Consider the following 14,371-nt stretch of genomic DNA (forward strand, 5'->3'; position numbering starts at 1 on the left):
GTACAAAGTAATATGGCAAAATGTAGTGTCCATAGGCCCCTATAGTGTCGTAACTTGAATGTATGTAACTTTTTTGCTGTTGAAGATTAGTGAGAAAAATTTTAAAATATATTAGACATAATTTGTGGCGGGCGGCACGGTGGTGTAGTGGTTAGCGCTGTCGCCTCACAGCAAGAAGGTCCTGGGTTCGAACCCCGGGTCCGGCGAGGGCCTTTCTGTGTGGAGTTTGCATGTTCTCCCCGTGTCCGCGTGGGTTTCCTCCGGGTGCTCCGGTTTCCCCCACAGTCCAAAGACATGCAGGTTAGGTTAACTGGTGACTCTAAATTGACCGTAGGTGTGAATGTGAGTGTGAATGGTTGTCTGTGTCTATGTGTCAGCCCTGTGATGACCTGGCGACTTGTCCAGGGTGTACCCTGCCTTTCGCCCGTAGTCAGCTGGGATAGGCTCCAGCTTGCCTGCGACCCTGTAGAACAGGATAAAGCGGCTAGAGATAATGAGATGAGATAATTTGTGGCAATATACCATAGGTTTCTGCTGGAAAAGACATGGTCAATTTTTGGCCCTCAGTGAGACACATTTGGTACACATTAGTGATTTTCTGCTGTCTGGTGTAAGAGTAATAAAACACTTATTTTACAGCTATTATTGGAAAATAATCAACTTAAATGTGTTAACAGTAACTTAAAGTAAGTAAAACCCTGTCTTTGATTATTTTCCTACAATAATTGTTTTATAAGCCAATTACAGATGTGACTTATTAAGAATTTTAAAGTACAGTAGAAATGCATTCTCACTTACTCCTTCACTATAGCATGGTTAAAAAAAAGGAACCAGTAATCACAGGTGTCCTTACCTGGACTTTAGGGGAGTGTGTGATGGATTTAAATATAGGCTCATGGGCATGGAGAGCTAAAAGATACAGACAGAGAGAAAGAAAAAATAAACTAGCTAATAATAAAACTAGCAGATTTTTTTTTTTACCTGAAGGTGCCAACCTAATGGATGAATACAAGTAGAAAATGGTGAAGGGAAAGTAATCTTAATCAATAATCGAGATTATTTAATTATATTTTATTTTTACACCACCTACCGTGTCCAATTTTGTTTAGTGAGTGTTCCCTTGGGACAGTAAACTCCCCTGTAAAGAGACAGAAAAACAGGGTAAAGACAAACTCTAAAAACATTATGGGTCTCCATTACTGTAGGAGCTTTGCCCAGTGTTATAGCGCTTCAGATATACCTTCCTGATTTAATACAACAGTTTTCACTATAAGTTATATTATTGACAACAACTTGAGTGAAAGGCAGAATGTTTGAAATATTTACATGAATTTCAGTTTCTTAGTATTTGCTATAACCTTTTGCTTTAATGATAGTGTGCACTCGAGGATTTTTTGCAAAACCTTATGTAGTAGTTTCGTATGGTGTCACACCTCCAGATGAGCATCTCTAAGCCAGTTGTTAAAGGTAACGCCTCCTTCATGTACAGTGGCATAGCGCTCTGGCACTGCTGTTACTGGGCAATGCAATACTAGGTGGTCAGTGTCTTGTGGGGATTGCTGACTTTTAGGGCATATAGGGGACTCTATGTAGCCCCAATAATGCAAACTGGCAGTTGTTCTGGCATGTCTTGATCTAAGCCTGTTTGCTTGAGTCCACTGTCTTCTAGTTTTGTTGAGGAAGCCAGGTAGTGGATTGGTGGGGTCCTTTATTAGTTCCCCACATCTGGGAACATTTTGGTTCCATTCCTCTCTCCAGGAAGTTTTGATGTTGAAGTTTTCCTTCTTGGTCTTATAGAAGGGTTTTCTTGATTTTAATTCTGAGGTGGTAGGTGCTACTTCTATTATTTGTTTGAGCGGTATGGCACTTTCTGTGTTTGAGATGCACTGGTGTTGTTTTTGAGTGATCTCTTCTCTGCGAAGATGTGGTGGAGCAATGTTGCTCATTGTTGATAGCCATTCTACTGGTGCTGATTTGATGGCACCAAATATAATTTGCATGTTTTCATTCAGTTTGGTGTCAATCTTTTTTGCATGGGTGCTACGTGCTCATACTGGGGCACAATATTCAGCTACACTGTGGCATAATGCTAGTGCTGATGTTCTTAGCACACTCTGGGATGCTCCCCATGTTGTCCCTGCTAACTTCCTGATGAGCGAGTTTCTCTTTGCCAGTTTCTGTGCGGTGTCTTCCAGGTGTTTTTTGTATGTTAGGCTTCTGTCAAAGACCACTCCTAGATATTTAGGGTATTTCTCTGGTGGAAGTGGTTCGTTATTTAGTAACACCTGTAGGTGTTTTGATTTGCTTGGTGGTTGTTCAAATGGAAGAGAGTTGTCACAGTTTTTGTGGCGTACATTTTTAGCTACCAGGTGTTGAAAAAAGCATGGATTGTTTGAGTGTCTCTACTTAGCAGTTTACAGTTCTTTAATGTTGTTGGACTGATAAGCACTGGCCAGGTCATATGCATATCCAAACCTGAGTGATTGTGTCTGGGGTATGTCACTGATGTATAAGTTGAACAAGGTTGGTGCGAGGACTAATCCTTGTCATACTTCCATCATTTCCTAGGCAAAACTGGAATGTTCTGGGCCCTGTCATTCTGTGTAGGAGTTTCGGAGTTTTTTTGCACTTGATGATTCTATCAAGTTTGAACATTAATCCTTTTTGCCAGATGGTGTCATATGCTGCTGTAAGGTCAATAAAGACTGTTTTTTCACTTTCCATTCATAGCCTGCTTCAATGTATGATGTGAGTGCCAGGACCTGTTCTGTTGTATCCCTCTTTGATCTGAACCCTGCTTGTTCAAGGGGGGTGGGGGGGTGGGGGTGGGGGTGAGGGTCAAGTAGAGGTGACAGTCGTGTTAGCATAATGCGCTCCAGCAGTTTGAAGAGGCAGCAAAGTAGCGCAATAGGTCTGTAGCTGGTTGGGTCATCTGCTGGCTTTCCTGGTTTTAATATGGCTATGACTTTGGTGTGTTTCCATATTTTGGGGTAGTCAGATTTTCTAGGATGTTTGATAGGGCCTGGGCGAGCCAGGAGACTGCTATAGGACAGATGTGTTTGATCATTTCTGGGTAAATTCCAATGGGCCCTACTGCTTTCCTAGTTTTATGCTTTTAATTGCTTCTTTGACTTCTTCTTTATTGGTGCTGCAGTGGTATCCCCTGTTTCTGTGCTAGTATAAGGTGTTGATACTCGAATCTGGCAGCTTTTTCAAAAATGTGATTTGGCATGTGGATGCTGCGTCATTTTATTTGCTTGGCTATAATGTCTGCACTGATAGGAGCTCTTTGTTCTCTGGGTATGGAATCATCTAGCTCTAGCTTTTTGAGTAGTTTCCATGCATGTCTGCTGGATCGTCAGAAGTCTAGGCTCTCTGTGGTCTCTATCCATCTGTTCTGTCTACCCTCTTGGAGGGAGTTCAGTAGTTCCTCTGCTATGTCTAGGTCCTGTGTGGTTTCATACTGTTGTAGCAGTTCCTTGCTTTTATCTGACCAGCATGGGATATACTGTTTTCTGTATCCTCTCGGGATATATATTTCCTGGTGTTTTTGAGCAAGAGGCTGGTGAATCTTTTGATGTTGTCATATGAAGGTGGTATTCTCTTGCATGTTTTTCAGTGTGCTCAGTGTAAAATTTCCAGGAGGCTTTCTGAAAGTTCCACCTTGGTTTTGGCAGTGATTTTATCATTGGGATTCTTGTTCCAACTGTGATGAGAATAGGTCTGTGCAGGCTGTTTGGGAAATCATCTAGGATCTCCCTCTGTACCAGGAGAGGGTGGAGATTTTCATCTTTTGTTACAAAGGTTAAGTCAGGAGTATATGCTCTTTGTCATCTTGCTGAGAAGAAGGTTCCTTTGTCCTTTGGGTGGTATAGTAGGTGTAAGTTGTTTAAGTTGTTTAAGTCTGCCCAATTACTGATTGTTTCTCCAGCATTATTATTTCTATGATACCCCCATTCATTGTGGTGGCTGTTAAAGTCTCCAACTATTATGGTTGGATGTTGTGGCTTTTGTAGAGGGGGGTTTGGCCACTCAGCATTTGGAGGCTTATAGATATTTGTTATAGCAATTCCTCCCACTTGTATTGTACTTTATGTACATTCCCTTCTGTGATGGTAGATTCACCTAGGGTGACTAGGCCTGGATCTTTTGCATATATCATGGTGCCATATTGATTGTGGTTTAGTCGTTGTATGAAAGTATAGTTTGGGATACTGTACCTTGAACAGGCCACTTCTTTTCCCACATGGGTCTCTTGGAGGGCAAGGATGTCCACATTGTGCTTAGTTAGTAGTCTAGATAGGTATTAACATTTTGGCATTGATAGCCCCTCAACATTAAGGGACAAAATCTTTAGTTGAGTGCCAATTTCTATGGAGTTTGAAGAATCTCGCTCACTTGTCGGTTGTGCTGGATTCTCTACAGCAGCACTGTGGTCCTTTTTATCCTGGGTGATGACCGAGCCAGCATGTCTCTTCTTTTTGGGTCTTTTCACAATGTTCAGAGGATGTGGGACCAGGAATAGGATGGTTGTCCTAGTCTGGTCACCGGGTTTGGATCATTTTTAGTCTGGCCTCTACCCTTAGACCAATCCGGTTTGGGTGACCCTTCTGGGAGATTAGTCTCCCGCCAGCATAGCACTCAGGGTTATTGAGACACGCAAGCCCCCCAACCTTCGACAAGGTAATGGTCCTTACGGGGGTAAACCTTATGATCCATTTTAGATCAAATCCACTGGTGTGTCATCTGAACACATTTCAGTAGACGAGATTAGTTATGAAGAAAATCTGTCCTTTTGTACAAAGCAGGTAACATGGTCAATATCACAAATTTGCTTACATTTAAATAGGAACCTAGAAATAGTGCAGAATCTTAAATAGTAAATATTGGAGATACTGAACATTTATTTCCTTTGTTTTAAATATTTCAAACTTCTAAAACCTTCTGTTTATTTCCCATTTTAAATGAAAAAAGCCAAAACATTTTCAGTGCGGTCTCAGACTTTTGGATCCAAATGTATCCATTCCCTCAAGCCAGCTTCAGGGATGGTTAGGGATATTGTGGCAGCAGGGGTGTGGTCAAGGGCCGGTTTGTGAATGGAGAGCAAAGCCAGGGAAGGTGAGTGGCAAAGTGGAAGCACCTATTGTGGATTAATGTGCTGTGTCTGTGTTTGTCTGTGTGTTTGTGTGCAGTGACAGGTAGCTCACCAAAATTGCTCACCAAGTGGCAAGGGCCCTTTGAGGTCACACGGAGAATTAGGGAGGTCGACTATGAGGTCAAGCGTTCAGATAGGGGTGACACATGTCAAATTTACCACCTCAATCTCCTAAAACCATGGAGAGAGAAGGTTCCTGAGGCTCTGGCAATGGTAGTTCCGAAGAAGGCGGAGCTGGGACCAGAGGTAAGTCTAAAAAGCGTGGCCCAATTCACCCCAGTCCCCTGTGGAGACCACCTCTCACCATCCCAGAGAGCACAGGTCACTAGTTTGCAGGAGGAATTCTCCGACATGTTCTCGCCCCTCCCTGGTCGCACTGACCTCATAGAACACCACATTGAGACTCCCCCAGGGGTGGTGGTGCGCAGCCATCTATATCAGCTCCCCGAACACACACACACACACAAAGTGGTTCAGGATGAACTCCAGGCTATGCTAAAGATAGGGGCAATTGAAGAGTCACACCGTGACTGGAGCAGCCCAGTGGTCTTGGTTCCCAAGACCAATGGGTCGGTCCATTTCTGTGTAGACTATAAAAAAGTCAACGTGGTGTCTAAATTTGATGCATATCCTTTGCCTCGCATTGATGAACTGCTCGATCGGTTAGGCGCAGCTCACTTTTACTCCACACTGGATTTTAAGCCTAGGTCACAACCGGACGTACGATTTTTTGGCCGTGCAATTTTTGGTGTTTCCCAAATCGCTGCGTTCTTTTTGTTCATGGAGAAAGACGCACGTTGGCCGTAAGTTTGTCTTGCAACCTGAAAAAAACGTAAGCACCCGCAGAGTTTGTTTGACATGACAAAGAACCTCTGCGGCCGGTCTGCGGCCAGTCTATGGCTCGAAAATCAGCACATCACACGCGCGCCCTCCGTGCGTTTCTTGCATTTTTTGCACGTAGACCGGCCGTAGGAGCACGTATGGCCGGTTGTGACCGAGGCTTAACAAAGGGATATTGGCAGATCCCCTTGTTTCCATTATCCTGGGAAAAAATGTTTTTTTCCATTCCATTCAGCTTACACCAATTTGTCACCCTTCCTTTCGGGTTGTTTGGGGTCCATGCTACATTTCAGTGTCTCATGGACCGAATTCTCTGTCCCCACAATGTGTATGTGGCAGCCTACTTAGATGATATAATCATTTATAGTAATGATTGGGAGCAGCATCTACAACATCTCAGGGTGGTCCTGAGGTCGGTGAGATGCGCGGGGCTCACGGCAAACCTGAAGAAGTGGGCAATTGGGCAGGTGGAAGTATGGTATCTGGGCTTCCACTTGGGTCATGGGCAGGTGCGTTCCCAAATTGATAAGACTGCAGCAATTGCAGCCTGCCCAAGACCTAAGACCAAAAAGGGGGTGAGGCAGTTCCTGGGGTTGGTGGGCTATTATATACGGTTTGTGCCTAACTTTTTGAACATCACCAGCCCGCTGACTGACCTCACTAGAAAAAGGGAGCGGCAGATCCGGTCCAGTGGATGGAGCCATGCCAACAGGCCTTTAACCAGGTAAAAGCTGTACTGTGTGGGGTCCACATTGTAGGGACAGCCACAGTCCCGTCTAGAACTACAAATCCCATCAACTAACTTCCCCGATGACCTACGTCACGGCGTCCATGATTACGTCACGTCACGTGACCGACTCTATAAGTGACCTGGTCATCCTCAACTCCTCCTTTCTCGTCGGTGGACCTTCGCCTCATACAGACACAAAGAGACAACCCTGCTCATCAGAACATCCAAAATCAAGACATTTGTCTTGCAAGAAAAAGGACTCAGCGCGCTTTCGTATTTACCACTGGCCACGGTAAAGAGTACCTAAGTCACGTCGTCTCACTCAATTGAGTTACAACCGGTTTTATTTGTTTATTATAAGTAATGTTACGACTGCAGCCCAAGCAGTTAATTAAAAGTTAGAAGCGACCGGATTCCTTCTGACTTAATCGCTGTGCACATTATTGATCAGAGATTTTTTCTCACGAACGACGACGCTTCGGATCAAGAATTCTCTGCCCTTTACAGAAGCAAACCACGAGCTTTCTGTGAAACTCCGCGAAACTTCGGGACATCTCTGCATATCCTGCATAGAGACATCGATACTGGAAGTAAGGCTGGCATTTGGGCAAACTAGTCTTAGGAATTAGCTTTATGAAGTAGTGTGAATTTAAACTCAGAAACTGTTTAATTGTGCACACTGTAGACACTTAGATTGTCGAGTTGATCATTGTGTTCTACAATTGTTCTCTCTCCGTTGTTTAATAGATAGGTTGTTGGATGCTTTTTTTTTTCTATCTTCTCTAATATCCCTTAATTTCATTATTACACACATTTTGACCTCATCAAGATTTCAGTGGATTTGGTAATGTTATAGGGTAGTGGGTTAGCAACCACGACGAATTCCTTTGTCTCAAGAAACCACGAGGTGATTTTCACTTCCCCCCAACACCTTAGATAACATTCCAAACTTTACAGCACATCCTCCCGCGCGCACATTCAAACTCTCTTTGTCTCCTCCTCCCTATCTCTCCCCTCGCTTCCCCCCTCACACACACACACACAAACACACACACACGCTCATCATATACTACCTCACTGTTTATGCCTTATATATACTGCTGCTGACCATTCTGAATGTATCCAACTGCTATTACCCATTTAGTATCATTGTTATAATAAATTCAATTATTCTCTTAAACTGCTTGTCCGTCTTTGCTTCTGTATCCTTGAAGTCACACAATCTCAAAGAACTCCAAATTGCCTTCACCCAAGTGTATATGAGTGCTATTGGCTGTAGTGTCTATGTAATACAGTAAGTAATACATTATTGCTGCATCGGTAGTGATCATAATAATTTGGAATACACCATAATTTAGCTGTTTGGTAATTTATTATTAAACACCAAAATTAATGGTATTATTAATGAGACTGATTTAATGAGACTGATTTAATGAGACTGATCACTTAAGACCAATTGCACCCACAACATTTATACTCCCCTGACTTCTCTCTCCCTTTTGTGTTGCAGACCAACACGTCAAACAGAGGGCTGGGGGCCATTTTGTCCCAAATGGTAGAGGGGGAGGAGCACCCTGTGCTGTACATCAGCTGCAAGCTCTCCATGCAGGAGATGAAGGACAGCACCATCGAGAAGGAGTGCTTGGCCATCAAGTGGGCGGTCCTCACCCTCCTTTATTACCTGCTGGGATGCCCTTTCACCCTCTGCTTGGATCACGCCCTGCTCCATTGACTCCACTGCATGAAGGATGCCAACGCCCGGATCACCCATTGGTACCTGGCTCTGCAGCCTTTTAAGTTTGAAGTGGTCCACAGGCCAGGGGCACAGATGGTGGTAGCAGACTATCTCTCCCAGCAGGGGGGTAGTTAGCTACAGACCGGACGACTCCCCAGCCTAAGTCGGGCGGTGGGGGCATGGTCAAGCGCTGGTTTGTGAATGGAGAGCAAGACCGGGGAAGGTGAGTGGCAAAGTGGAAGCCCCTGTTGTGAATTAATGTGTTGTCTGTGTGTGTGTTTGTGCAGTGAGAGGGGGCAGATAAAAGGGGAGAGGAGCAGAGAGTGAGGATCTCTTCCCCTGGCTGAAATCATGGCCGTGCGCTGGGACAGTGAAAATTAAAATCCACTGAAAAGTGTGATCTGTTTTGATTACTGGTTGATAAAAACCAAGAGTGAACTTGATCTTACCTACCTGTTTCAGAGTCCACTGTACGAGGCAGACATTATAATGCTTTATTGTCCCAACTTTTTTGAAATACGTATGTTGCAAGAATCAAAATTGAAATATGTGTTTATTTTGAAAAAAAAAAATTAAAATTCATGAGGTAAAACATCAAATGTGCTGTTGCATTGTTTTGAGTGTAATACAGGTCAAAGATTATTTACAAATCAGTGTTTTCAGTTTAATTTCAATTTTAACATACCATCCCAACTTTTTCTGATTTGTAATTGTAATTCACCCACATCTGCTACAAACCCAACTGCTGGATCACGAACCATTTTCATCGAAGACTCCTTTTTCAAAGAAAAAGCAGACCTTGTCCCCACTTTTCATGAAGTAATCTGCATTTCCCTGAAAAAAGTTAACCAGAGGGGCAAGTTAGTGAGTCATTAACAGAGGTCTGAGCTGAATGTTGAGGGTTTTGAGCACAACAGTTACAATGGCAAAGTCCTAGGAAACTTAACTATTTGATACTATTTAGTATTATACAGCTCTACTAAATTCTCACTAGTAGCTCAGGGAGACTACTACAGATGGGTGACAATTTAAAGGAAACATACCAACAAATAACATAAGCCAACATAAAACACACGTGTTAGTAAGCTGTTGGGTCACTACGAGACTTCACAACATCTTCAGTGCACCTTGATAGATAGTACCAGTCAAAAGTCTGGACACACCTGCTAATTCAGTTGTTTTTCTTTATTTTTATTCATTGAAAGACACTTTATGTCTTAAAGTAATGATGGACTATCATTTCTCTTTACTTAGTCAAGCAGTTCTTGACATAATATGGATTACTCCAGTTGTGGAATAAGACTGTTTACTGTATATTTAGTATTTACTATTTACAGTTTGACGGTCTCAAATGCATTGAGAAGGCAAAAAATTACACTAATTAACTTCTGATGAGGCGCACCTGTTAACTGAAAAGCATTCCAGGTAACTACCTCATGAAGCTGGTTAAGATAATGCCGATTGTGCACAAAGCGTCATCAAGGTAAATGGTGGCTACTTTGAGGAATATAAATATGAGACATTGTGGCAGTGGGGGCGTGGCCAAGCAGCAGTCTGTGAATGGAGGGCGAGGTCAGGGAAGGTAAGTGGCTAAGTCATTCCACCTGCTGTCAATTAGTGTGTGTGTGTGTGTGTGTGTGTGTGTGTGTGTGTGTGTGAGTGACCATCAACTTGCCTGCCATGCTTCTGTGCCCCACCCACATCAGGAACTGCCACAGTGGTGCCGAAACCCGGGACGCACAGAAGGGAACCACCCCATGGAGTCCTCCCCATTCAAAGAGCTCATCCTTGCCCTCGTCACCGCAGCCGGCACCCCCACGAAGATGGGCCCGCAGGACAATCCAGAAATGTTCCTTGCCCTCTTCGAGCAAGCAGCCGAGGCGTGGGGGTGGCTGCTGGAGCAGCGTGCCTCCTCTCGCTCCTGACTGGTGAGGCGCAGCTTGCAGTGCAGCAGCTCCCTGCTGACAGCCGACTGGTGTATGCTGACCTGAGGAAAGCCATCCTGCAGCGGGTTGGCCACTCCTCAGAACAACATCGCCAGCACTTCCAGATGCTGGCATTGAAGGAGGTCAGCCGGCTGTTTGCATTTGGCCAGCAACTCCGGGATGCCTGCCGGCGGTGGCTGAGGGCGGAAGACCGTGACGCTGACGAGATCATTGATCTGGTGGCACTGGAACAGTTCATCTCTCGACTTCCGGAAGGAACAGTGGAATGGGTCCGGTGTCATCGCCTGGTGTCGCTGGAACGAGCCATCGAGCTGGCGGAGGACCATCTGGAGGCGGCTCCAACGGCAGGCAGACAAGGCGTCTCCCCTCGCTTCTCTTCTCTCTCTCTTTTCTCCCCCTGTATCTTGTTCCCCTCCCCACCCCATTCCCCTGTTATGGAGGCGGCGGCCGGCTCCTCCCCAGCCGGCCCGTCGCACCCGTGGTGTCCTCCCATCTCCCTCTTCCATGTCTGTGTTGTCTCCTCCTCAGGTGAGTGACACCCATAACACCAGTGCAGAGGGAAAGCTTGGGCCGGTGTGCTGGCGCGGCGGGGAGTCAGAGCATCTCCAGAGTCAGAGCTCCACAAGGGAGCTGTGATCCGGATCCCCAATGCGCCAGAAACTGCCCCCGATTGGGCCGGAACATATCACATACCGGTAAGTGTTCAAGGGGATACATATCACGCTTTGGTGGATTCCGGTTGTAATCAGACCTCAATTCACCAACGCCTGGTGCAAGGTGAGGCATTGGGGAGAGCACAAGCGGTGAAAGTGTTGTGTGTGCATGGGGATGTTCACAATTATCCCCTAGTATCCATGCGTATTCTATTCCAGGGCCAAATGCATAGAGTAAAGGTGGCAGTTAGTCCTCGTCTCACCCACTCGTTGATTTTGGGTATTGATTGGCCAGGGTTTAAAAAGCTGATGGAATGTTTAACACGTAGTGGGTCCTGCACTAGTAGGTCACGGGAAGTGCCCGGTGTGGCATTGACTGGAGAAGCGGTCACAGAGCCGTCTACGTCAACACTGCGTCAGAGTCAGAGTCACGTGACATCTCAGCGGCGATGCGGACGTGAAGTCTTGTGGTCGTGAAAGACCTACCCAAAACCGTATTATAATTACTAAGGTCTTTATTAGTACCCCTCAACTGAAGATGGCAACTCTTACACCAACCAAAAAGAGCGTCAAGAGAGAATTGGAAATGTCCCCAGCGAAGAAAAAACTGAGAGAAACAACCTCCATTTCCAAAGACGACCTCGATGCAGCCATTTTGAGCGGAATTAGCAAGGCCCTCAAAGAACAACAACGAAATTTCGATGCATCAGTGGCTAACGCAGTGAAAGAAGCCTTGGAGGGTACCCTGATGCCCCAGCTTACAACTCTAAGAGAAGAGATATCTACCGCTAATGAAGCCATCCGGAGAGTAGCAGCAGACGCGGAACATCAGGCTAGTGAAGTGCGGAAGACCCATGCTACAGTGCAATCTCTTCATGCTACCGTTCGCTCCAACAAGCATGACCTCAATGACGTTATCACCAAACTAGCTATTCTGCAAGACAAGCTGATCGAAATGGAGGACAGAAGCAGGCGAAATAACCTTAGGCTGGTCAATCTTCCAGAATCAGTCGGGGGCTCCAATCTGAAGGGCTTCCTGATTGCTAACTTGCCTAAGTGGATACCATCCCTAGCAGGACAACGTATTGAAATCGATCGCTGCCATCGCATTTATGATGGCAGTAACCAACCCAGAGGAGAAAACCAGAAGCCTCGTACTGTCATTTTTCATCTCCTGAGATATGCCAACAGGCAAGCTATTCTGCAGGGAGCTCGCAGAGCCAAGCCCAAACACGACAACGCCGCTTTGTTTTTCTTCCCGGATTACAGTCCCCAGACATCAGCTAAGAGGAGAGAATTCACTCCAGTTATCGATAAGCTCAATGACCGGGGCATTTGGTCCTTCCTTCTATACCCCGCAACACTCAAAGTGGAGCACGGAGGGTCTCAGCTCAACTTCAGCTCCCCAGCCGATGTGGAGGGGTTTTTGACTTCGCTGGGAACCCATGCGCCAGGTGAGCAGCCACCGAGAGCTGCACAAACACAGCGCCAGAACCGCGATAGCCCACCTCCTGACGATGCGCCATGCATGGAAGTAGCCAACATCTGACATTGTGGGTAATTACCAAACTGCTGGTGTCCAGATTGGCAGCTGGACACCTCTTGATTAAAATACCGGTTGGTTTGCGTGCCTTAATGTTGTTAATGATTATCATCTCTCTAGCATATGGGTACAACTATATGTTACTAGAGTTTTGGGGGTCTTGCAGCGAGCTAGGATAAGTTTGCGCTGCTGTTGATAATGCCATGGATCAGTGTTGTTTTGTGTTCCGCAAAGCCTGTAGGAGCATTTGGCGTCCTCGCGGCTTGCACCTGTTCTCTGTATATAGTTTTATTTACCCCCTCCCCCTCCTGTTTTTATTTTGGCAGACGGTACTATTTTTGGTTGGGATTGTGCATACTAAGTATAGATAGGATTTTATGCTCAGCGCTCATAACGAAAGGGTTTTACAAATGTCACTACATTGCTACAGCACTTGATTATCTGTAATGGATGGTTTACATGCAATAACATGGAATGTGAATGGTTTAAACTCACCTATCAAACGGACGAGGTGTCTGGAATATCTGCACAGTAAAAAAGTCAAACTTGCCATCATTCAGGAAACCCATTTAAAAAGCTGTGACGTCCATTGCTTTCAGAACAGGCGTTACAAAATTCTATCCTCTTCCTGTGCACCCAATAAAACTAGGGGTGTTCTGATTTTGGCTGCAAGAAGCCTTCAAATAACAGTCCATCACACCTATAGTGACGGCCATGGTTGGTTTACTTTGGTAATTATTACTATAGGCCAAGCCAGATTATTAATAGCCTCAGTTTATGCACCTAACAGCTTTGATCCAAATTTCCTCCACACTATTTATGATAAACTTTTGGGAATGCCAGAATATAGCTTGATTATTGGGGGTGACTTCAATTGCGCTATATATGATATTGACAGAACTACATCCTCCACAGATCCTCGTGCCTCCTCGGCCCTGCAGAAATTTGTCACTGACCTGCAACTCATAGATGTTTGGCGATTCCATAACAGGTCCACCAGGAACTACACTTTTTTTTCAAACAGGCACAAATCTTTTTCCCGTATTGATTACATATTTTTAAGCCAATCTCTAGTTCATCAAGCAAAACCAGATATCTTGCCCATTCTGCTGTCAGATCACACTCCAGTATTGTGCCTGATTTTCCCAAAAGGTGTCCCTACAAAGGCCACCAGATGGCGCTTTAATGACTCATTATTGTTAGACAAGAATTTTGACACCCAGATCCGCGAGAAGCTTGTTGAATTTATTGAGATTAACAAACATGGTTGTGAGAATGCACAGATTCTGTGGGAAACAGTGAAATGTTTTATAAGGGGGTTTTGCATTTCATTCTCTTCCAGTCTGAATAAAGCAAGGAAAAGACGATTTGAGGAATTGGAGTTCAACATCAAAACATTGGAGTTAGAGTTAAAACAAAATCCAACCAAAATTACAGCCTGTAAACTTAATGCTTTGCATTCAGAATACAAAAGATTAAATCTAGTTAAAGCAGAATTCATCCTTCAACGCACCAGGCAGAAATATTACTCTGAAGGAGAGCAGCCCAGTCATCTCCTGGCCCTAAGATTAAGAGAAAATGAATCAAAAGCCAATATTTTTGCCATCAAAGACCCACATGGATCTATCCTTACTGATCCTGCATCTATCAATGAAGTTTTTAGAAAATTTTATTTAGATCTATATGCCTCAGAAGTCAAATGGGATCGCACAAATAGCAAATCCTTCCTGGATGGGCTTGAGCTACCTAAGCTTTCTGAGGTGGAAGCT

At 44.8% G+C, this 14,371-nt stretch overlaps 1 protein-coding gene across 2 annotated transcripts in view; it reads right to left on the minus strand.

Moving 5' to 3' along the window:
• Window positions 1–14,371, minus strand: part of phyhd1 (phytanoyl-CoA dioxygenase domain containing 1) — a 61,073-nt gene that overhangs the window by 18,074 nt on the left and 28,628 nt on the right. For both annotated transcript variants that reach the window (XM_060935613.1, XM_060935611.1), the window contains 3 exons: window positions 9,219–9,294; window positions 1,091–1,138; window positions 854–909 (listed from right to left, as the gene is read on the minus strand). In XM_060935613.1, coding sequence (XP_060791596.1) covers window positions 854–909; window positions 1,091–1,138; window positions 9,219–9,294 — 180 coding nt within the window. The remainder of the gene's footprint in view (window positions 1–853; window positions 910–1,090; window positions 1,139–9,218; window positions 9,295–14,371) is intronic.

This window comes from Neoarius graeffei, chromosome 12 (genome assembly GCF_027579695.1).
Source record: "Neoarius graeffei isolate fNeoGra1 chromosome 12, fNeoGra1.pri, whole genome shotgun sequence".
Taxonomy (NCBI): domain Eukaryota; kingdom Metazoa; phylum Chordata; class Actinopteri; order Siluriformes; family Ariidae; genus Neoarius; species Neoarius graeffei.